The sequence below is a fragment of the Pezoporus wallicus genome, unplaced genomic scaffold (genome assembly GCF_028554395.1).
Source record: "Pezoporus wallicus isolate ANWC-B61680 ecotype Strahan unplaced genomic scaffold, APGP_CSIRO_Pwel_v1 contig_6658, whole genome shotgun sequence".
Classification (NCBI taxonomy): domain Eukaryota; kingdom Metazoa; phylum Chordata; class Aves; order Psittaciformes; family Psittacidae; genus Pezoporus; species Pezoporus wallicus.
This window is the reverse complement of record NW_026642312.1, coordinates 2416034-2437578: the sequence shown is the minus strand read 5'-3', so window position 1 is coordinate 2437578 and position 21545 is coordinate 2416034. Positions and strand designations below refer to the sequence as shown.

The following is a 21545-nucleotide window of genomic DNA, read 5'->3' as shown; positions in this document are numbered from 1 at the left end:
CAAAACCCATTTGTATTGATGTAAGGAGAATACCCATGTGCTGAAAAGCTTGCCTAGCAGAATTTAATCGCTGGGTTAGCTATAAATGACATTTTTGAAAGAAAAACAACAGACCTGTATCTAGTCATGTAGTAATAAAACCCAAGGAAACCTGTATTCATCTTACAATATTTTTATTAAGAAAAAGGTACCTGTTTAAAGGAGTTCTGGGAAGAGAGAGGAGAAAACTAGCTCTTTTGATGGCTGCTACAACTGCACTTAGTAGCAGGTTACGCAAAATGACCACCTTCATGACAGGTAGAGCTAGTAACTTTTCGATATTTTCCTGTTTTCATAGCAAACCAAAGAGAGGGTGAAGTTGTTGATACAGCTGGCTGATGGCTTTTGTGAAAAAGGGCATGCTCATGCAACAGAGATTAAAAAATGTGTCACAGCAGTGGATAAGAGGTACAGAGACTTTTCCCTGCGCATGGAGAAATACAGGACCTCTTTAGAGAAAGCTCTGGGTATTTCCTCTGATTCCAGTAAATCGGTAAGAGATATTTGAGTGTGATGACAGGCAAACAAGCTTTGCTTGCATTTAATTTAGTGATTGTTTTCTCCTGTCTCTTTACTTAATCGATTCTTTCTTTCTTTAATAAAGAGCAAAAGCTTGCAGCTGGATATAATCCCAGCCAGTGTCCCAGGGTCAGAGGTGAAACTGCGTGATGCTGCTCATGAGCTTAACGAAGAAAAACGAAAGTCTGCCCGCAGGAAAGAGTAATAAATCTATTTATTTTTTAATCACTGAGAATGCATAAATCAATCCTGATAATGAGACAACTGTCATGGCTTGTCTGGCATCCTAGAAATTGAATAAGTGGTAAAAAGAGAGTGACATTACTCCGTAGCTCCTATTGCCTTTTATTCACATGCTTGTTCTCACAGATAAGTCTAGCATGTCAGAATCTTAAACTTTCAAAACTGTATCAGATTTCTAACATGCTTTTTTTCTTTTTAGAAATAATGTGAAATAAATGTGTACGGGGAGGAGGGAAGACAACAATTAAATGACTGTAGCAAGTGTAAAGCATTTGAGAAAAAATTCCATCTCCTTTCCCCTTTCTTTTTGTGCTGGTTAGTAATGAAGGGAGGTTACCTGTTACGTCTCCTTCATCTGTAGTCTCCACATTTCAGTTCTGAGATTTTTCTTGCAGCAGTGGAAAAAGCAAAAGCTGATGAGGAGAAAGATGTATTCTGGTTATTATGCATTCATAATGATCTAACAGGCTGAGATTTGATTATTCTTTCTGTTGTCACCTAAGGTTCATTATGGCTGAGCTAATTCAAACAGAAAAGGCTTACGTAAGAGACCTCCGGGAATGCATGGATGTAAGTTTTCTTTTTTTCTCGCTAATCTTTGAAGACAGGATTCAGTCCATTGTGTTCTGTTTCTTTCTGGTTTTAACAGCTGAGCATGTTTGGTTTGCAGCCATAGCGCCAAATTAAGTATCTTCTCTGCTATTAAGAAAAAACTTAGAATTATGTCTGATAACAGCTGCTTCAGAATTCATCCTATACATTTTGCTTTTTTTCCATACTAAGTTTAGCATTTGCTTCTTTCCCAATTCACAAACATATGGGGTTTTTAGTTTGAGAAAGGGGAGGGAAAAAGGAGGGGCTTACTTTATTTGCTTTGCTAGCAGTAGAGGAGAGCTTGTGTTAATTCTCTTATTATCTGTATCACATGTTCTGCTACTAGCTGACTTTTTGAATAGAAATTCAGAGAGATTCCATGGAAAAGTGCCCAGTAATTGTTATGCTGAAGCAAGTAATGTTCAGCATTAGCTGTTGCACAAAGCGTGAACTTCTAGACTGCAGACATGACCGTGATAAAGAATATCCTGAAGCATTAGAGGTTGTCAAGAATGCGATGCATTTTTAAATGCTGAAGTCTCAAGGGATGATGTTAAATTGTCAGTTTTATAATGTGGATTTTACTGTCAAAATCACAAGGTATATTTGACACAACAGTCACACTGTCACATTTGGTGATGATGATGCTACGTGATCCACAAATTCTCTCCAGGAATGCATTCTAACAGATACCTGTGTGCTTCTGTTCAGTGTTTGTCATGACTTTTCATGCATCTTTTTTGTTCTGGGCAGACATATCTATGGGAAATGACAAGTGGAGTAGAGGAGATCCCACCTGGTATTGTAAACAAAGAACACATTATCTTTGGAAACATGCAGGAAATCTATGAGTTCCACAATAAGTGAGTGACTTATTTTCCATTTCCATATTACTGCTAAATCCAAATGATGACCTGAGGGATTTCCTAATGAAAATATTGTGCATATGAATAATGGATGCTTTTCCATTTAAAAAAAAAAAAAAATAAGAGAGCTAAAGATTTCTTCTTGCATTGCTAAATTGTTTCAGTTGTTGCTTTTTGCAGCCAGGTAGGTGTGCCATTAGAAACTGTCTTTTTCAATCTTGACCATCTTTTAGCTGTTTAGATATTATTTGGATACATTTGCTGCAGGTTTTCCAGTTGTTCTAGAGAGATGGAAACCACTGAAGTCAACACAGAAACAGCACAAACATCAATTTAAGACTGTAATTCCTTCAGAACCCTCATTCCTGATTCCCAAGTGCAAATGCTAATGGGAAAGAGTAAGGCTTCCTGCTCTTTCTTGGCTCTTTGAATCTTATGTGGAGATGCCCCACCTTTGTAACATTTACTTGAGTACGGAGCTTGAAAGATGCTTGTGGAATGGTTCCTAGGCAGATCCATGTACAGGAATCTTGCTTGGAATCTTCCCTCTTTGTTAATTCATTAGTCTCTGTGTTGGGTTATGATTCTTCTAGGTAATAAGGTACACCTAGCATATTCCAGAACCTGATTTTACAGCCCTTTGTATGCTTTGTGTTAACCAGAGCATCCAAAAAGCAAGTCACCTCCTTTTTCTCTTGAGATGAAAGCTAAACTTCTTTTTAAACTGTGCTGTTCGTTTCTTTTCTACCCATAGTATATTCCTCAAGGAGCTGGAAAAATATGAACAGCTACCAGAAGATGTCGGCCACTGCTTCGTTACTTGGGTAATGAAGTCAGACTTATGTTTGGAAGTAATAAGGAAGATAATGAAGGGATAGATTCTGGCTCTTGGGTCCCTTTTTAATTTGTAAAACCTTTCCTTCAAGTTTGAGTAAAAATGTGTTTAACTGGGTGGAGGGAGAAATAAAGGCACTGCTGTCAGATGTCAACGCTTAGATGCTCTTCATGTTTATGCAAGTTGCCTAATCCTGCATTCATGTTCGCTTTAGTATCTTTGTCTTAGTTATGAATAATCTACTTTGGCACACATTACTATTGTTTCCAGTCTAACTTGCCTGATGCTGCCAGCGTGAATGAGAGAATAGTTTTGTATAGTTCAGTTTCTTGAGAGAAAAGGTATGCTCTCTGATAACTGTGTAAAACCAGAAATTATGCTCTCTGATAACCTGTGAAAATTTGCTTTTTGTTTTGCAGGCAGACAAATTCCAAATGTACGTTACTTACTGTAAAAATAAACCAGATTCTACCCAGCTGATATTAGAGCATGCAGGAGCATACTTTGATGTAAGTATGTTGTGCCCATCTTAAAAGTGTGCCTTGGCAGCTTGAATCATGTACTTGCGGTTGTGCTGAGTGCCCAGTTTCTCAAGAAAATAAGAGTTTCTTGGTACTAATGCTGGAATTTAGTGCCAGCTTAAGAAAATCAATCTTACATCTCATATGGGTAATTGATATTGCTCAGTTGGTCTCATAAAGCTGTCAAATCAAATGTGAAAAGCTGCTATCACATATCAGAGCAGTTCAGAATGGGAAACGGTTTCTGGCAGCAACAACTGAGACATGACTCTTGAGCTCTTAGAAGCACATTCTGCAAATCTTAGCATTTTGATGTGCTTAGTTTGCATTGTGTGTAATAAGGATTGAAATCTTTGTTAAATTCTTGGAGCACCTCTAAATTGTAATTGTATATAACGGTAATTCAGTTGACTGCCATTGTTCAGAGCTGCTAAACCACCCACCTTGCTTATTCAGTCCCAAGGTTACTTGGTCTACATGTAATAGTCCGCTTAAGAAGGGACCAAATTTTAGCAGCTGTTAGAGTTTTTAGGGAGGAATTTGGGCCACACTGAATAAGTTTTGGTGGCATGTGTATTTACAGATTATTCAGAGCACTCCATTTTTGTTTCCTTCTCCACTGTGCTGAGCCACTAGCTGTGTAGTGACACCACAAATTTTGTTTAGAATTACTAGGAGGAGCAGAGGGAAGGACATAATAAAAAACAACAAAGCAAAAAATCCCTGAAGTTCTTGGGATTAATTTCGAAGGTCTATCACTGAGGAGATGGGGATTCTAAACATTGTAAAGTAAACCCTTTTTACGACGCCTCCGTTAAACTTTCAGTCTTTGAAGAAGTTACAGGAAATCAGGCAGATATAGCAAAAAAAAAAAAAAATCACAAAGGGCTCTGATAAAACTGTATTAGAAATAAGTTCTTGTGACCGTCTCCAAAGGAGCATCCTTTGATCCCTCTCTTTTCCAGTGTATCCAGAGCTCTCCATCCCCTAATCCACCTAAAGTGGATTAGAAGTATGAAGACCTAATTCTGTACACAGGTAACTTCAAGAGCTTCCATCGATACCACCACTGGGCCATGTGAAAATGACATGTGTATCCCATCTTGGGAATTTCTGATACTGTAATCATGGTTTGGAAGCACATAGTGGTGCCCAACTTGCTGTTTGAAATTGTGTGGTTAAAATACATCAGATACTGTGGTAAGCAGCAAACATTGAAGCTGTGAATTTCAGCCATGATCAGTACGTCAGATCTATAAGTATGCTATCTAATTAGCATCTAATTCTATTTTCCTCCTTTAGCTTTGTGGAGGTGATTCTTTTTTGTTTGTAAGTGGCTGTTTCCTTTCTAAGTTTGGTAACCTCTTTCCTTTAGTTAGAAAATGTTTCTTCATGCTCCCTCTTGTGGAAGGAAAATGCTTTCTGTGACAACACTTAAACTAGTATGTGATGCTAATAAACCTCCACGGCAGCCTTCCTGAGATAGTCCTGGCTGTTCCCCAGAACACTGAAATTTGTTTTCTTTTCTCTCTTGGTAGTGACAAAAGAAATAGAGATTTTAGTTTAAAAATTAAAAAGACATTGCTGCATGTATTTAGGTTTATTAAAATGCTTCACAGGTACCCCTGGAGGTAATAATCTTTTGTTTGTACAAAGTGAGCAGGCAGATGCACAACACAACTATTTGCTATGGCTGGAGTATCTTGTCATCCTGTCCTTTTTTTTGTCTCCTTGCTAAAACAGAATTTGTAGTTCATGTATCTTATTGCATTATAGCCCTCAGAGCAGCCTGTATTTGACTGTTAGTGCTCACAGTCATCAAATGTTTGCTTTTTTTCATGTAGGAGATACAACAAAGACATGGACTGGCCAACTCTATCTCCTCTTACCTTATCAAACCTGTCCAGAGGATAACAAAATACCAGCTCCTTTTAAAGGTCAGTATTATTTCAAAGCTCTTCAACTAATTCTGCTTCTCTTAAGAAGGGGGGGCTCCTGCCAAAATCAGGAGGGTTGTTTTACTCTGCTGTCTGAGATTCCAGCATGTTAAGCAGCCTCAAATATTGCTGCGATGCTTTTTAGGAGACTGAAAATGAAAGAAGGCATAAATAAGCAACTTTTTGTTGTCAAAATAGATACCTGTCTACTAATGTGTACTTAGAAACATAATTTGCATTTCCAGAGAAAAAAGTAATTCATGGCCATATAGATAGGTGCGTTTTTGTAATGGTTTCTGCAACAGATTCTGGCAAGCCATGAGCTATGTTTATGGTATTAAGTAATATAAAACACGTAGAATTTATAAAGCCGTATACTATAAAATACCTATAAAATGTATGTATGTATGTGTGTGTCTATATATATATATATATATATATATATACACACTGAGACCTGTAGAGCTGTTGCACAAACAGTTGTTACTTGTAACGTTGCCTGGAAATATCAAGTAATAGCTTTCAAATAAACAAAACCTGTAGGTAGAGCTTTCACTCAGTGGACAAATGTCTTGTTGACTTGAGCAGCAGTGTTCTTGAATTGTACTGGCTCTAAGGGAGGTAGCATTGCTTGTTTTGTAATAGCTTCCCAAAAAATCACTAACTGATCTGTCTCTCCCAGTTTCACTTAAGAACTGCCATGGATGATTGTTTTTAAAGTTTCTGGAAAACACTGCAGCTATTTCAGGTAGTGTTGGATGGAAAGAAGTCTGTCGTTTTCAACTGAAACATACTGTCTGTCCTCCCGCTGCAGAAAGGTGCAACTGGATTCAATTATAACTTACAGAAGTACTCTAGGCTGTGCTGTGCTGTTTCAGAAATTTTTGACTATTGATTCAAACAATTATGTTTTTAAAACTAAATACGCCTTAGCCACTACATCATTGAAGTGATGGGGTAGGTTGGTTTTACCAGTGTTTGTGGAGCCAGGTGGCATTGCTGCATAGTAAAATGGATTTATGCGGTGGTGGCTGGGGTTTTTTTTTTCCTTTTTCTTTTTCCCTTTTTTTTTTTTAATTTCCAATAAGAGGACATGTAAAACATAAAAGGATGGAGAGTCTGAAACTTGAATGGTAACAGAAACATTTTACGGTTCTGGAAGTTCTACTTATTTTTCCAAATTGCATTGAAGCTGCTCATCTTCTGTGCCTCCTGGGGGATATTTAATTGCACTCACTTTTCTGCAGAGTTCTCATGCAAGATTTAGGTGTGATGATGTAGTATTTTGCTATAATGGCAGTATTGGCAGTCAAATAAAAATAGTGTAATGATGATAATAGTAGGAATCACACAGCTTTCTCTTTAAAAAGGAAAAGGGAATTTAACCTGTGGGAATGAATTAAGTGGGCCTTTTGAATAATAGAAGGAACATTATATGCCCTTCTGGTTATGTAAGTTACATTTTATCTTGATACTGTTCAAATGCTCAAAGGATGTGAGGAAATTTGAATATCGGCTCAGGTGCTGTTATGTTAATACCTCTGGGATGTTGAATGGACAGGGAACTGCATCGACCTAAATTCCGCTACAATAATTCAGTGTATTCCGTTCTTTTAACTTCTGTCCATTAGTTAATGCTTCTTTGTATTCAAAAGTTTTGTCTGTAGGATGCTTTTAATGGTGTGAACACAGAATAGTGTAATTCATGGAATACATGAAACAGTGTAAATCCTCTTATCAGCGGTAGTATAGAACACATCTTTGGTGCAGTGGAGCAGACTGATATGGGAGGCAGGGGTCCTTTTGTGCTGTCCTGCTTTCCACCATCTTTACAACTTGGCAGCTGCATTGTCCTGGGCCTCCATGTAGTACTGCATCTGATATCTGCGTTTGCTTATCAGGAAAAATGTTGTTCTTAAAGCAGTTTTTTAAGATTTCTAATAAAGCAAATGATCTTACTTGAATTAGAGGTGGTTAACTGAAACCTTGGGCTGCTCCTTGAAGGGCAGATCATTGATAAATACTAAGTATGCTGACATGTCACCAGCAGAGTAAGAAGTTCAAATTGTACATGCCAAAACTGATTCTTTGCTTATTAGATGTACTGTTTGGTTGACTATTATGTTAATGTAGGAATACATGATAATGAGTACTCACATCTGCTTATCTTTTTCAGGAGCTGCTCACGTGCTGTGAAGAAGGTAAAGGTGAGATTAAGGATGGCCTGGAGGTGATGCTTAGTGTACCAAAGCGAGCCAATGATGCCATGCACCTCAGCATGCTGGAAGGTAGGATTCAGACTGGCTTTCCAATTAAGTTGTGTACTGTAGGTTAACTTTACTATTTCACTGTATGTTGAAGATCTCAAGAATGTGAACATTTTCTTAGCTCTGGGGTTTGTATTTTGTATACATTTTATTTGCAGGTATGTAAAATGCAAACTTGTTTAGGAAAATTAATTGTGGCAGACAACTGTTACTTTTAAAAATGCTCTTTTATCCTGATCTGTATCTTTGCCACTGCAGATTTCAAAAATATATAGGCTAACAAAAGTTTTCCACTACAAGGATACAGACTACTACATAGTGAGTGTCCTTGGTGTCCTTATGTGAGGCGCATAAGTGTATTAGAGGAGAATTTGCTGATTTATGTATCAAATAATTGTCTCCAAGAAGTTTGTCGTTTTCACATCTGTTCACTGCCTATTCCATAACAGACTTCTGGTTGAAATGAAATGTATCTTCTGGCAGTAAAACGTCAGCATAAGCCAATTTAGCCTGAACCTTAGCCAGAACAGCATAATCATGCTCATGGCAGACAGTGAAGGTTGGATGTAATTGCTTCTTTGTGCTTGGAACAACTTTCTGCCAAAATCTGTTTTGTAATTGTCACATAATCGTGTATGATGCTGCCATCATACATTTAGTAATAAAAATGTTTTCCTTTGACATTTAAGTTTTTTGATAAAAACAGATCTGCCTTACCTTGCAGTTGCTGAATAAAGACTTTTATAAAGTTGCATTTAGTCAATATTTCTTTTCTTCTTGTCTGCCTTCTAGTAGTAAAATGGAACTCGTCATGGAATTCCCAGTGTTGTGAAAGTTACTCATCTTGGTTTGACGTGTGATAGGTGATCATGTGAATGCTCAAAATAAGCTCTCTTCCCTGTTTTTAAGCACTGTTGGTCAGTTTGTAGGATCAGTTCCAAATGCTTTGTCTGGAGGTGGTGGTAGTGTAGATGCTGACCAGATTTGGTAATAATTTAACACTGGGAATGCAACTGGAGAACGTCCCAATCTTTTACATAAGATGGTTTTCTAACATATCATGACTGTATTTTTGGGTTGTCCCATGTTAGACAAATATAGTGAGTGAGCACATTTCCTCTTTATGTCTCTGGAGGATTTTGAATTAACATCCTGAGGCAACGTTCCTCTGCTGCTGTCCATACTGTTGCCCTGTTTAGAACAGTGAGAACTGCTGTTTTCTCAAGAAGGATGGTGCTCTTCTGTTCAGAGCATATTGGCAAGCAGTATCTATTTAAAAACCAGTTTAATGCCATTCAGAATCTGAGTATGGTAGACTAATTTCTATTGTCCTGGGTCTCTAAAGCTGTATTACACTGGGAGACCACTGTACCAATACAAGTAAAGTAAAAATGTTGATATTCTTAATCTTTATTTTTACGTTATGTCTCAAGGTAAGCAATCCAGCTGCTGTTTCTTCATTGTGTCCCTATGCTGGAGTGCTGATCGTATGGCAACAGCTCCAAGGTGCCATCTTTTTTTATCCCCTATTGAAGCATGTTTGTGTGCCCATTGCACACATGGTAGGGAAGGTGTACCACCAGCAAAGGTGGCATCTGGGAGCTTGCAGAACAACCTGATGTGCTCTCCATGTCCTTGCAAATTGCTCACTTTCTACAGTGACAGGAAGCTTAAATAATTTTCATCATGGAAGAGGTTACCAGAAGCTGACATAGATAGATCTGTCACTTGTTGGTGAAATACTGCCAGAAGAGTTGATAAACTTCTTAACAGTTGGATCTCTAAATTTAGACCTAGACTTGAGCTACAGTTACATTTAGTATATTGCAGTGTTGAAATCAGGTCTTGTTTTTTGTATTGCTTCCTTAGAATCCCATCTTTTGCAAACTGTATTTGGGGGAAAAATCACATTACTTAGTAGAAGCTGTGCTTTTTAATTTCCTCATATTAACAACTGTTCATGGGGAAACTTTCTTCTCTCTGGCCTTTTAGGCTTTGATGAAAATATAGAATCTCAGGGAGAGCTTATCCTTCAAGAATCCTTCCAAGTGTGGGACCCAAAAACACTGATTCGAAAGGGACGAGAGAGGCACCTTTTCCTTTTTGAGATGTCCTTGGTTTTCAGTAAAGAAGTAAAGGACTCCAGTGGAAGGAGCAAGTACATCTACAAGAGTAAATTGTTTGTAAGTATGGGAGAACAACTAATCATATTTATGAAACTGTCTAGATTATATTGTGGCTAAACTCAGATGATTTAAATGTATATGCAAAACTTGAACAACTCTGGTAGTGCACTGAAAGAACAGCCTTGGAATGTGTAGACTGAATATTATGTTTGTTGCTTTGTCATGCACTTGAGGAGAAAGAGTAGGCCAAAAGCAGTCCTGAAGGCTACATATCAATGTGCATCAGGTCAAAGGAAAATCAAGATTGGTCTGGACTGATTTTGTCTTAATTGTGTGTGTGATTGCTAGTTCTTTAAAGCTTATTTGTATAAAGCAGAAGAATGGAGTGACTTGACATGCTGCCTTTGTCTTGCTTGTTTACTACTGCTGTTGTAGTAATATTCATGTTAAGGATCTATTTTGGTGGATGTACTACACATATTGATCTGGAAAGGCAAGAACTCCTTGTTATGGAAAAGTTCATTCCAGAATGTTTACTGAGACTAGTAGCCTTATGATAATGTTTTGTAAATAAAATGATAGCTCTTTTGGCCTACTGAAAGGATGTAAAGATGGAAATTGTTTTGTTTTTTTTTCCATTAAAAAGAAAAGTAAAAGCTTTGCTCTTGCTTTCCTTGTCTGTAGCTTCTATGCTTTTAAAATATGACTGGAATTCATAGCTTTACTTTCCTGTCTTACTGGATGACTTGGGTGAGAGCAGTATTCACACTCCATAAATTTAGGTAGCCAAGTGAGAAGACAGTCTCCCATGGCTTGATCTTGCATCCCTTAGAGGCAAGATTAGCTTTTCTGCCAGACAGTTTAGAAGTACTTGAAATTACTTTACTTCTCAGTATCATGGTCTAAAAGAGTAATTCTTCTGTTGATCCTATTAGGATATATGACTAAATGTAGGCAGTATAAATACTGAGACTTTTCTCCCTGCTTCAGCTCCTTTTCCTTCATTCTTTTCCCCTTCCCACCTCTGTGTCCAAACTGGTAAAGCAGGTTAGTTCAAACAACCTCTTTTTAATGTATCTTACTTTGCATGCTCTGTCACTTCATTTCCAACACTTGGTCTTCTTCCTGATGTAAGGTAGCTAGCAGGTAACACAGCTGCAGCTGATTTGTTGATCACACCTTTTTTTGGTGCTCTCAAGAACTTGAAATACAAAAAACTTCTGGTGTACTGGAGGGTAGTATCAGCTGCTAAGGCATTATGTGGGAGGAGAGACGGAGCTGAAAAATCAGTCCTGTAAGCTTGTCATGCCAGTTCCTCTGGCAGAATGTAGTAATAGTTTCAGGTCTAGAGAAACTGCTGAAAATCTTCAAGACTCTCATTGTGCTTTGTTTTTAAAGTACAAGCATTCTTTTTGCCTTCACATCCTATTTGGCAAAATATCCTGTAGTGCAGGTTGCTCCCGTAGCAATTCTTACAGCTTGCTCTTTAGAAAATGCTTTCATTGGGGTGTTGAAAGCACATGTGTTGATTAGAGCCAAGGATCTTTTTGCACGTTACCCTGTCGCCTGCCTCTGGAAGGTGGTTTTACAAAAGTGCAGTCCTTCTCTTTGCTTTGGGTATGGTGACCGTCATGGTTTCCACAGCACAGGATACTCAGTGGCATGGTTTGCATTAGAAGAACACGTTAATGAACACCTTTCACAAGAGAGGATGTGTCCAAAAGCAAATGCCTAAGGAGGGCTATGGAAACAAAGCAAGTAGGCAAACAGGTTTTACTTTGCCAAAATATTTTCCCAGTCACCAGTAACTGTCAATTGAGGGGTTTCCTCACCTGAGTGTGAATTCTGTGTACTCAGTAACTCATAATGGATTTCAGTTGTTCCATGTAAAATTAATAATATTCACAAGTGTATCAAGGCTTCTGAATTTACTACGCTTTAAAAAATGAAACGTGTTAAAAATTGTGCTGTCTTGCCCATTCAGACTTCATATTGGAAAGTGCAGTAGGGTATATTTTATTTGAATTACATAATGTAATGTTGATTTGTTTTACAAGCTTTTTAACATACACAGTAGTTGTTGGTGAGTCAGGTTTAAAATGTATCACAACCTTTTAAGTATTTCAATGAAGAAGAGTCTATTTTAGTGAAAAGAGATGACAAAGCTGAAATGGGTTGGGTTGGGGATTTTTTTATGGAAGAAAAAAAAAATCAATTCAAGTTGGCAGACAAGTGAGAAAAGAAAGAAATGGGTATTGTGTATCCAACATCTCCGATAATAAACTGTATATGTGCTAGTGATGAATGTATATAAGGGAAAAAGTACAGCTTTCAATAACGTAAGAATGCTTAGCAGCTGTCTTCTGGAGTGAGGATTCTTGTAGTTTGAGCTGTATTTCTTAGTTTGTAACTTTTTTAGAGCAGGGTGTATATGAATTGTTAAACTGGAAGCCAGTTCACATGATTGAGATGTTATTCCAGTTGGAAAGTCAAAACATTTTGGATGAAAATTAGCTATAAAGGTCTGACATTAGAACATTCCTAAAGACTGATTGTTAATGTAGTTGTCCCACAAAATTCTCGAGGGAAACTACATTTCTGAATTATTTCATCTGTTTCAGAGGGAAGGAAGCACATTAGGAAAGGATCCTTTGTCAGAAAAGAGATCAGAGTTTTGGAAGATATCAAGAGAATTCTTAAGCCTATCTTATCTGAGAGAAAACATAAAAATTAATGTCTTGAGTGTTCCCTGGAAATCAACAAGAAGAGCAGCCAACACTTTTTACCAAGTACCTTTTTTTTAGAGCTACAAAGCTTTTATTGTGAAGTCAAAAAAATAAGCAATTTGGTATTGAGATTATAAATGCTATTGTTTATCATTGCTTTACAGGAAAAAGTGTTTAGCTTGCAGTTTTTCCTTTTTTGATGAAACCCCACCATTGCCCCCAAAATAAAGTATCCTCTTGAGCATGAGTTAGCCTTGAGCCTTTAAAAATCTCTTCAAACAACAAAGCTGTTTATTTTAGAAAAAAAAAGTATTTAAAGCTGTATTTATTTAGAATATTAGCATCCCTTTGTGGCTGCTGAGAAAAAAAAAAATGCCATGTTATCCTAACAAACTTTGCCTAATTCCAGACTTCTGAACTGGGTGTCACAGAACATGTAGAAGGAGATCCCTGCAAGTTTGCTCTATGGGTTGGAAGGACACCAACTTCAGACAACAAAATTGTTCTCAAGGTAATTTTAGCAGATGTGCTTGTAACAGTATATACTAACTCTTGCAGTGGTTGTTCATACTTGTAGGGAAGGCAAAAAGTGATGACTTACCCTGCTTTGAGAGGGACAGCTGCTGAGAGAATTTTTTCCTTTGTGTGTAAAGGATGTAGTGTATATCTAACTCGAGGCTTGACAGCACAGGGGAATCTGCATGATGTACTAACGGATTAAACAAACTTACTTTCAGAAATAAGAGTTGGGAGAGGTTTGATTCCATAGTCTTTCTACAGCTTGAAGACTGCAACCTCTATCTGACAGAGCAACTGATAGGCCACAGACAAATCATGGCATCAGTGTTAACATGTCAAACTCAAGCCATTGCTACTTGTTGGCAATGCTGTTTTTCATGGTCCGTATTTTATTGCAGAAATTGAAACACTTCAAAAGACTTTGTATTTCTCTGGGCTACAAGTATTTTTGAAGATACTTGCCTTTGGATGAGTGTATATATAATGCCTGTAAATTATGTATCTGGGAAAGGTACCGGTTCAGTAGCGTTCCTTGCCTAGCTAGGAGAGTAGCTAAATCCATTTTTCCTGTGACTCTAGTATAGAACCTGGGACTTACGGTTTCAATTGGAGAACTTTCTTGTAATTCCATAAGCAGCTAACAGGTAATTTCACAGACAGGCTGAGAAAGTTGGGGCTGTTCAGCCTGGAGAAGAGAAGGCTGTGTGGAGATCTCATAGCAGCCTTCCAGTATCTGAAGTTCATCTTCCCATTTCACAGAATCGTTAGGGTTGGAAGGGACCTTTGGAGGTCATCTAGTCCAACCCCCCTTCTAAGGCAGGGCCACCTAGAGCAGGTTACACAAGTTAATACATATACTGTTGAACTTACGCTTTCACGTACATTTTGCCACTATAGTGCCATATAATAATCCCAGTTAAAAGCAGACACTCAAATTTGCATGTTGACACTTAAATTTATATGTTTTCTTAGTGAATTACAGACTAAGAAGAGCTCACATGAGTTTTCTGACAGCAGTCAGTGAGTGCAAAGAAATAAAATGTACCATCACTGAATAATGCAGTTTGTTCAGTCCTGATACTCCCATGATTTCACAGACAATGCTTTGCTGCCTGAAATGATACTCCCAGGGTAGAGTAGTATAAGGGGTTTTATTTAACAGTTTTCTACGTAAGATCACTTTAAGGTGTTCCTGTTCTCTTCTTTGCTTAGAACAATTTTGTTATTTTTTAATTTTTTAGGTTTTGAAAGTTGGAAACTAGCACTTCCTTAGTTTGTTAGTTGCATAAGTAAATTCCATCAAAACCTAAATAAAAGATGTAACAAACCTTTTGTGTTGGCTTCTTTCTTAAATGCTTTTCTTTGTAAAAGAAAACAAAGATCTTTTTCCAAACTGTAAATCTGTTCCTGCAACTTTCTCCATCCCTTTAGAATCCCTGCTTATTACATATTTATAGGCTATTAAAAATTTATAATATATATTAAGCCAATGACTTCAGGAGACAGCAGTTAAGAGAAGTAGGAAGTTATAATTTATTTGTTTTCTGGATCTGCAACAATGTTTATATTTAATAGCTTTTCAGATGTAGGGTTAGACTGGATTAAATAATCAGATGGCAGGTTGGGCAGCTGGATAGCAAATCTTTTCCAGGGTATCTTAAAAATATAGATGATACGTTGCAGGCAGTTATTAAAATACAATCTCTGACTTAGCTTTCTGCTTCCAGATATGTTTCAAAAGTGGAAGGAGTAATACATGAAATTTGTTGTGAAAGTATATGTCTTACAGTATAAGTTGTTTCTTTCTTTCAGTGTTAGTAGATTATTGGATAAAGTTACAATTGACCTAAAAAGTAGCATGAGTTTAAATTACCAATGTTCAATCTGTTCTTACTAAAATTCTGTAAATAAGTCGATCCACCCCTGTTTTGCATGAGATACCTACAGGGCTTTAGCCTTCAAATTATGAAAGAGGGGTCTGAAACTAAATGAAAATGTTTTTTAAATGAACAATATTAATGATGTTGAGAAGTGTATAGTAGTGTTGGCAATTCAAAATGAAGACAACTAGCTTGAATTTCCTTTTCTCTGTTCAAGTTTTCAGAAATGATTTACAAAGGCATTCTTTATGCCTTCCTCTCTGTGTTTATTAGCTTGACTGTATGTGTGTATCTTCTCAACTTTAATAGTCTGTTGTGGGGGTTTTGTTTCTTTTGCATATCAAAGGCATCCAGTATAGAGAATAAACAGGACTGGATCAAACACATCCGGGAAGTGATACAAGAAAGGACCATTCATCTGAAAGGGGCATTGAAAGAGCCGATCCACATCCCCAAAACCGCACCAACAACAAAACAGAAAGGAAGAAGGTAAGTAGTATTTGAAATAATCAGAGATCTCTAAGAACAGAACAGCACTCTTTCCTCTGTAGTATTAAATTTCTAGTGACTTTTGGTGAGTTGCATAAAAGAAAGAGTCATTTTGGTGAGCTTTATCTTGTAATTAATTTCCAGTTTCCTGCAGTGCTGAATTTGTTCAGATTTCTACTCAGAACAGTACCTGACTTATGTACATTCAGCCGTTACAGAAGGGGTTTGGAACTACAGTATAGGGTAGCCATACATTTTAGATTTTTACAATTTTTCATGTGTAATTCAGGTCCTTGGTTTCCTTTTAGGGAACTTAAAATGTGTGACTGAGTGTTCTGCTTGCTAGCTTGCTAGCTTTGGTAAATGGTTATGCAAGTTTCTTGCCATAGTGCTGGCTGGTTGGTTATTGCTTTAATTCTACATGATGTAGACTTTGAGCAAACAAATCTGTTCTCTTAAAGCATAGCACAGTGCTGAGTATTTGGTTATTGTATCAGTTAGTTTGGCTGGCTGGTGTCTGTTGGCACACTGTCCAGGTGCCACTTACTTAGAGTTGAAAGTAGGTAACTAACATATTACAAACACAGTGTAAATATGGTAATGAAAACTGAATTATTTGCAGAGACGGCGAGGACCTGGACAGTCAGGGAGATGGTAGCAGCCAACCTGATACTATTTCAATTGCCTCACGAACCTCACAGAACACGCTAGACAGTGATAAGGTAAGTTTCCCAGGTGTTACTCTGCTCTGAGAGCAAGTGATTCATCCCTTAGTGTGAGTTTGTGCCCAGGATAAGCCCTTAGTAACTTCAGAGAGGAGGCATGGAAATATTCTTAAAAATAACTGCATGCAATAGAGAAAATATCTTAATGGGGAGCAGGAATGATAGTTTAAATCTAATAGGTCATGAAGGAATTATGTTTGTTCCAAACTGAAACCACTTTGATCCCCTGTTCACAGTTTGTTCAAAGATTTGACCCAGTTTAGAAAGAAAGCTTTTTTTTCCATAAAATCTGATACTTATGGACAGAGTTTTTCTTGATACTGGTCTCATACTTTCTGAAAGCATATCATCTGCTTTTTGTATTGGCTTGAAGTTGATGGTTGCCACATGAAAAGTACTATCCAGTGTTCATGGGTTAGAGAGTAAGGGTGTTCACTTTCTGCATGAGATCTGGTAGAAATCACCATATTAAAGGGGAGCAACTGACAACACTATCATTTGATACTAGTGCTAGTGTTTCCTTTCCTTCATCTCTGCCTATAGATTTTGGCTGGGTTATCCCATAAAGGTAACTCAGTCAAAGTTTATCATGGGTGAAAGGCATTGATAGTCATCAAAAGAATAAAAATTCTTATAAAGCACATGTGTGTTGCTTTGGAATTGAAACATTTCTGACAAGTGAGAGGTGGTACGACCTTGGGGGGGAGATAGAGATGGATAATAGAAGTTTGTCAAACAGAAGAATGAATAAAAACATCGAAGCTGCAAAGCAAATTACTTGAAAATGTGGTTAGGGATTTCTGGCCTATTACCTCATTGGGTAAAATTGTTCTGATGAGACATTCAAACTATGCAGGTAAATTACCAGTATATTACAGGGCAGCTAAGTGAATAGGTTTTCAGAGTAATATTTTGACCATTCCCATCATTATCCAAAATAGAGTTAGTCTATTTTTGCATGTCACTTAAACTCTATGGTTTGATTATTTTTTTTTTAATTCCATGTAAAGTGGAAGACAGAAGGGAAGTGTTAGGTGCTTAAGGTTGATCCTGTGTTTGTTAAAAATAGCCTATGTTTTGACCTTTTGCATTTGTGCTGAAGTTGGTCTGTAGTTTTGGTGGTGGCTTCTATAAGGGTATCTGTGAGGAAAAAGTCTTTTGAGGGCTATTTACTGTTTTATTCTTTGCATTCTTGGCTATTTAGTGACTTACCAAAATTGCATTGTGTATACTAGCAAAGGTCATTTTTTATGCGTTCTTAAGAGTTTAGGTAACTTCCTCCAAAGTAAGAAATGCTGTCTCTGATTTCCATGGTTGTTGACTGAGATGTCAAACTGTGTGCACTCAGCCTGGCTGGACTGTGCTAAAATTGAAATGGAGATGATGCAATCCATCTCTGCCATGCAAGACCATTGCCCCTCTTCACTTGTTGGTGACGTGTTTACCGGGGAATAGCATGGATTGTTCCCTCTTGAAATATGGTAATATTTCATGTATCATGTGACAATTGATTGATAAGAGTTGGCCAACTTAAATGCCCTCAGGATTGTCTTCCAATCTGACACAAGGAGGAGTCTTACCAACAACCTGTTTGACAGGAGCTATTACTTAAAAGAAGGAGGAATGGAGATCACTTTTAAATATTTTCCTGACAAATTAAGTTTTAAATTTGGTTAGTGAGCAGAATGTTGTTATTGAAGTATTTTTGAATTCTTACATTAGTGTGTTAAGTTTTTGTTAGACTTTTCTTTAACAAGAAAAACTAAAAACTGGAACACTCTGGGTTTTATTTGTGGTACGTACAATGCGTGGCCAAAGAAGGAATTTACTGTTTGTGCACTTTTTAGAAGTGTGAATTAGCAGAGTAGCTTTGGTTAATGTTTCTGTTACATGGTTTGGTTTGTTAAGATTCCTTATCTGTTTAAAAATTAATAAGGAATAGTTAACAGGCAGAAAGCCAGTAAAATCTGTAGGATATTTTAACATTCTTGCTGAAGTTCTCAAGTTTGTGTTGAAAATTCATTAGCTGCAGTCCATTTGGAAATTGACTGTTTTCTCTGTCTAAAAGCTTGAAGTACGTATGGATATTGTATAGAGTAAAACAGTTTTACGGATTTTATGTACTGTTGATGTAGTCAGCCAGATGGAGCAGTGGAACTCCTTGGTCGAATTTGGAGCATATTGCAAACTGAGCTGGGATTCCAAATTGAAAAACACAAAAAATATCAAGTAATTTAAAACAGAATTAATCAATTGGTAAAAATGTTTAGCACTGTATTACTTTTTATGCCATTGCTGGACATTTTTCTGTTCACATGTATCCTCTATTGTAATTAAGAAAAGACTACAAATACCAAGCATGTCATAATAATCAACAGCCAAGTAAAACCATTCTTTTATTTTCTCAACTGATTCTTTTAAAATAAATGTTTTGGTTTGTAGTGCCACGTTGTTACGCAGGGAGAAGATCAAGACTGAAATCCTTTATCTACAACTCAGTGCTCTTTCTCACACCCTCAGAGATACACTGTGAAAGAACTAAAAATCCTTAGCCTTAGTAGGAAGTGGTTGAGTATTGTTCAGCTGAGCGTCTTGTATCCTGTTTTCTGACATAATTGACATATAATCTAAGATCATAGAATAGCTTCACAATCAGCTTTTTTCCTCCCCACCCTGGCTTTTTGGGTTAGAAACTGTAATTTCTGATTCTTGGCTGCACTGTTGCATGTTGCTTTTCAGAAATGACTGGGATGATGCAATAGACCATATGTTTATGAAGCTGACATCCTTCCCAGCTTTGTGTCATCTGAAAATTATATTGGAAGGTGGGATTAGAATTCAGAATCATCTTGGCAAATGGGACAAATTAATTGGCAAAATATCATGCTAATTAAAAAGGAACATGTTTGAGCTTATATGAATAGGTGGAAATAGATAACTAGTAATGAAAACAGTAAAATTATTGAACAGCTTTTGAGAAGACAGTCTGGAAGATAAAGAGGCTCACAAGCTGTTTATTACTTTAAATGTGGTGCAGTTACAGGAGAGTGAGGGAGTAGCAGCCCTATATTGGCTTGCAGAAGTAGGTTGCTGAGCTGCAGGATGCAAAGTCCTTGTTCTTTACTCAGCACTTGTGAGGCCTGCATTAGATACCACATCCAGTTTTGAGTACAGAATTTTAGCAAATTAGTGGTCCATGGAAGGAGTTCCAGGGGAAACATAGCTTCCAAGGCAAGATAAAGAGTTGGAACCAATGATTCTAAAGAAAAAGGCAGGTCTTCAAGTGTGTAAAAAAAAAAATACTACACAGTTACAGAACAGTCTTTCAGTGGATGAGATGAGATCAGAGGTTTTCTCTTTATCAGAAGTTTGCAATAATTTTTTTTTTTATGGGTATGAAAATGTGAAATCTGTGAGAGGAGCAATTGTGAAGGCTGGGGAATCTCTATAGCTAGAGATCTTTGAGAACAGTTTGGGTAAATGTTAATAGTGGGTCACATAGATGCAGCTGATCATGCTCTAGCAGAAGAGAACGAATTGGACTAGGTAAGTTAAGATCCCTTTCCAGCCTATTTTTCATATCATAGCGTATGTCTTCATATTGTGAGACATGCTAAATACATCCATAGCACTGACCCATGATGAACTATTGTAAGGTATAATGGAGTACAGAGTGAAATAGAAAATTTTCTGACAGGGAGATTTCTAGCCTATGAAAGCATCTCGGTTTTCTAAGTACTGTTATTGTCCCCTTCGCAATAAATATTTTGACCATCACTTTTTACAGCATTCCTTCCATTCAACTTCTATAGCTGTGTAGCCAGCATTTGAGGTGGCTAACAAATAAAACAGATGATTGACCCTTTCTTTCCACCTTTCAGCAGTTCCTAACCTCAGAGCTAGCTCTGATTTTAGCATTGTCTTTTTAACTTGATCCAATGCACAGGAAATGGGGAGGCTGAAGGACGCAGTATAGGTTTGATAGATTTTTACATGCCTGTATTAAGTGACCTGGTAGAAACATGAAACAATGTGGACTACTATTTTGGTAGTTGAAAAGACGAGAGACTTAGAAGAAGAGCTGTTACAGGTTGTTACCTTAAGTAGCAGAAATCATGCTAGCTGCTGTGGGTGGTCAGTGGAGCAATATATTAGTTTTAAGAAATTGTCTTTTGTGCCCAGCTGGTAACACTTTGTACTGCTGACTATGTGAAGTTATATTTCATTCTCATGCTGGTTTAAGCTTGTGTGTAGTCCTCTGGAAAGAGGACTGAAGCAGCAGGAGACAACCAAGTATTTAGTTCAGCCAGCTGAAGAGAAAAGGTTCCCATCACTAGAAAGAAATGTTGGTAAAAAACCAGACATTGCTCTGAGTTAACGCCTCTTTTCAGAGTCAGAAACCAAGTCTTGGGCAGCTACCTCGTCAAAGCAAAATACACTTTATTTGAGATAGCACTTCTGTGTGTCTCCCATTTCTTTTCTCGCATAGTGCACTTGTTTCCATTTTAAAAGGGGATTAAAGATTTTCATACTTGAAATAATTGGGAAATCTTATTAGTTGCTATCTTTCCTTTTGCTTCTACTTGATGTAAAATATCCATGGGGTAGTAAATTTAATTTGCAGTTCTGGGAGGAGGTTAGATGGCCTGATGTAAAGGCTGTTCTAAGTAGCAAAACTCTTGTCAGTGGTGATGCTCCTAGATACTGGTGGCAGGTGAGCTCTTGGTGTGTTGTCTCTGACTTCAGCAAGCCTACACTAAGTATCTATTCAGCCAGTGAGTGTATTACGGTTTTATTTTCTCTCTCTACAAGTGACAGTGATTAAAAGGCCCAAGAGAGATGAACATAGATGGTTAACATTTATTTAGCAACAGCAAGACACCATGTCCCATGATGAGCTGTTTAATTAAACCTTGCATCTTTTTTAATCGGCGGTTCTATTTCTGTCTGGCTTTTGTTTCTCATCTTGTCTCTGTCTCTGCAGTTTCCATGTTTCAGACATAGCCTCATTTATTTTTATCATGCATGATTAATTCAGTTTACATAAAGGTTTCCTTGAGAAGGATGGATAAAGTATATAAAGCCCTTGTTCAGCCTAAATTTGGATTTAGATGGTTTGAAATTCTTTTCTCTTCAGTGCAAATCATTCTCCCAGTTCTGCTGCGCCTCTTGCTCTTCCCTCCAGCTAGCCTAGAGAGCCTTGCCAAAGCTGTCCAACAACAGCTGTTGAGCAATGTGCTTAATCAGAGACACTCCTTG

At 37.4% G+C, this 21545-nt stretch overlaps 1 protein-coding gene across 3 annotated transcripts in view; it reads left to right on the top strand.

The window, feature by feature from the left end:
* TRIO (trio Rho guanine nucleotide exchange factor) overlaps positions 1 to 21545 on the top strand; it is a 237234-nt gene that overhangs the window by 150536 nt on the left and 65153 nt on the right. For all 3 annotated transcript variants that reach the window (XM_057428883.1, XM_057428884.1, XM_057428885.1), the window contains exons 22-33: positions 338 to 532; positions 644 to 759; positions 1305 to 1371; positions 2149 to 2258; positions 3016 to 3085; positions 3516 to 3605; positions 5462 to 5554; positions 7731 to 7842; positions 9814 to 10004; positions 13083 to 13184; positions 15419 to 15561; positions 16184 to 16283. In XM_057428883.1, the coding sequence (XP_057284866.1) occupies positions 338 to 532; positions 644 to 759; positions 1305 to 1371; positions 2149 to 2258; positions 3016 to 3085; positions 3516 to 3605; positions 5462 to 5554; positions 7731 to 7842; positions 9814 to 10004; positions 13083 to 13184; positions 15419 to 15561; positions 16184 to 16283 (1389 nt within the window). The remainder of the gene's footprint in view (positions 1 to 337; positions 533 to 643; positions 760 to 1304; positions 1372 to 2148; positions 2259 to 3015; positions 3086 to 3515; positions 3606 to 5461; positions 5555 to 7730; positions 7843 to 9813; positions 10005 to 13082; positions 13185 to 15418; positions 15562 to 16183; positions 16284 to 21545) is intronic.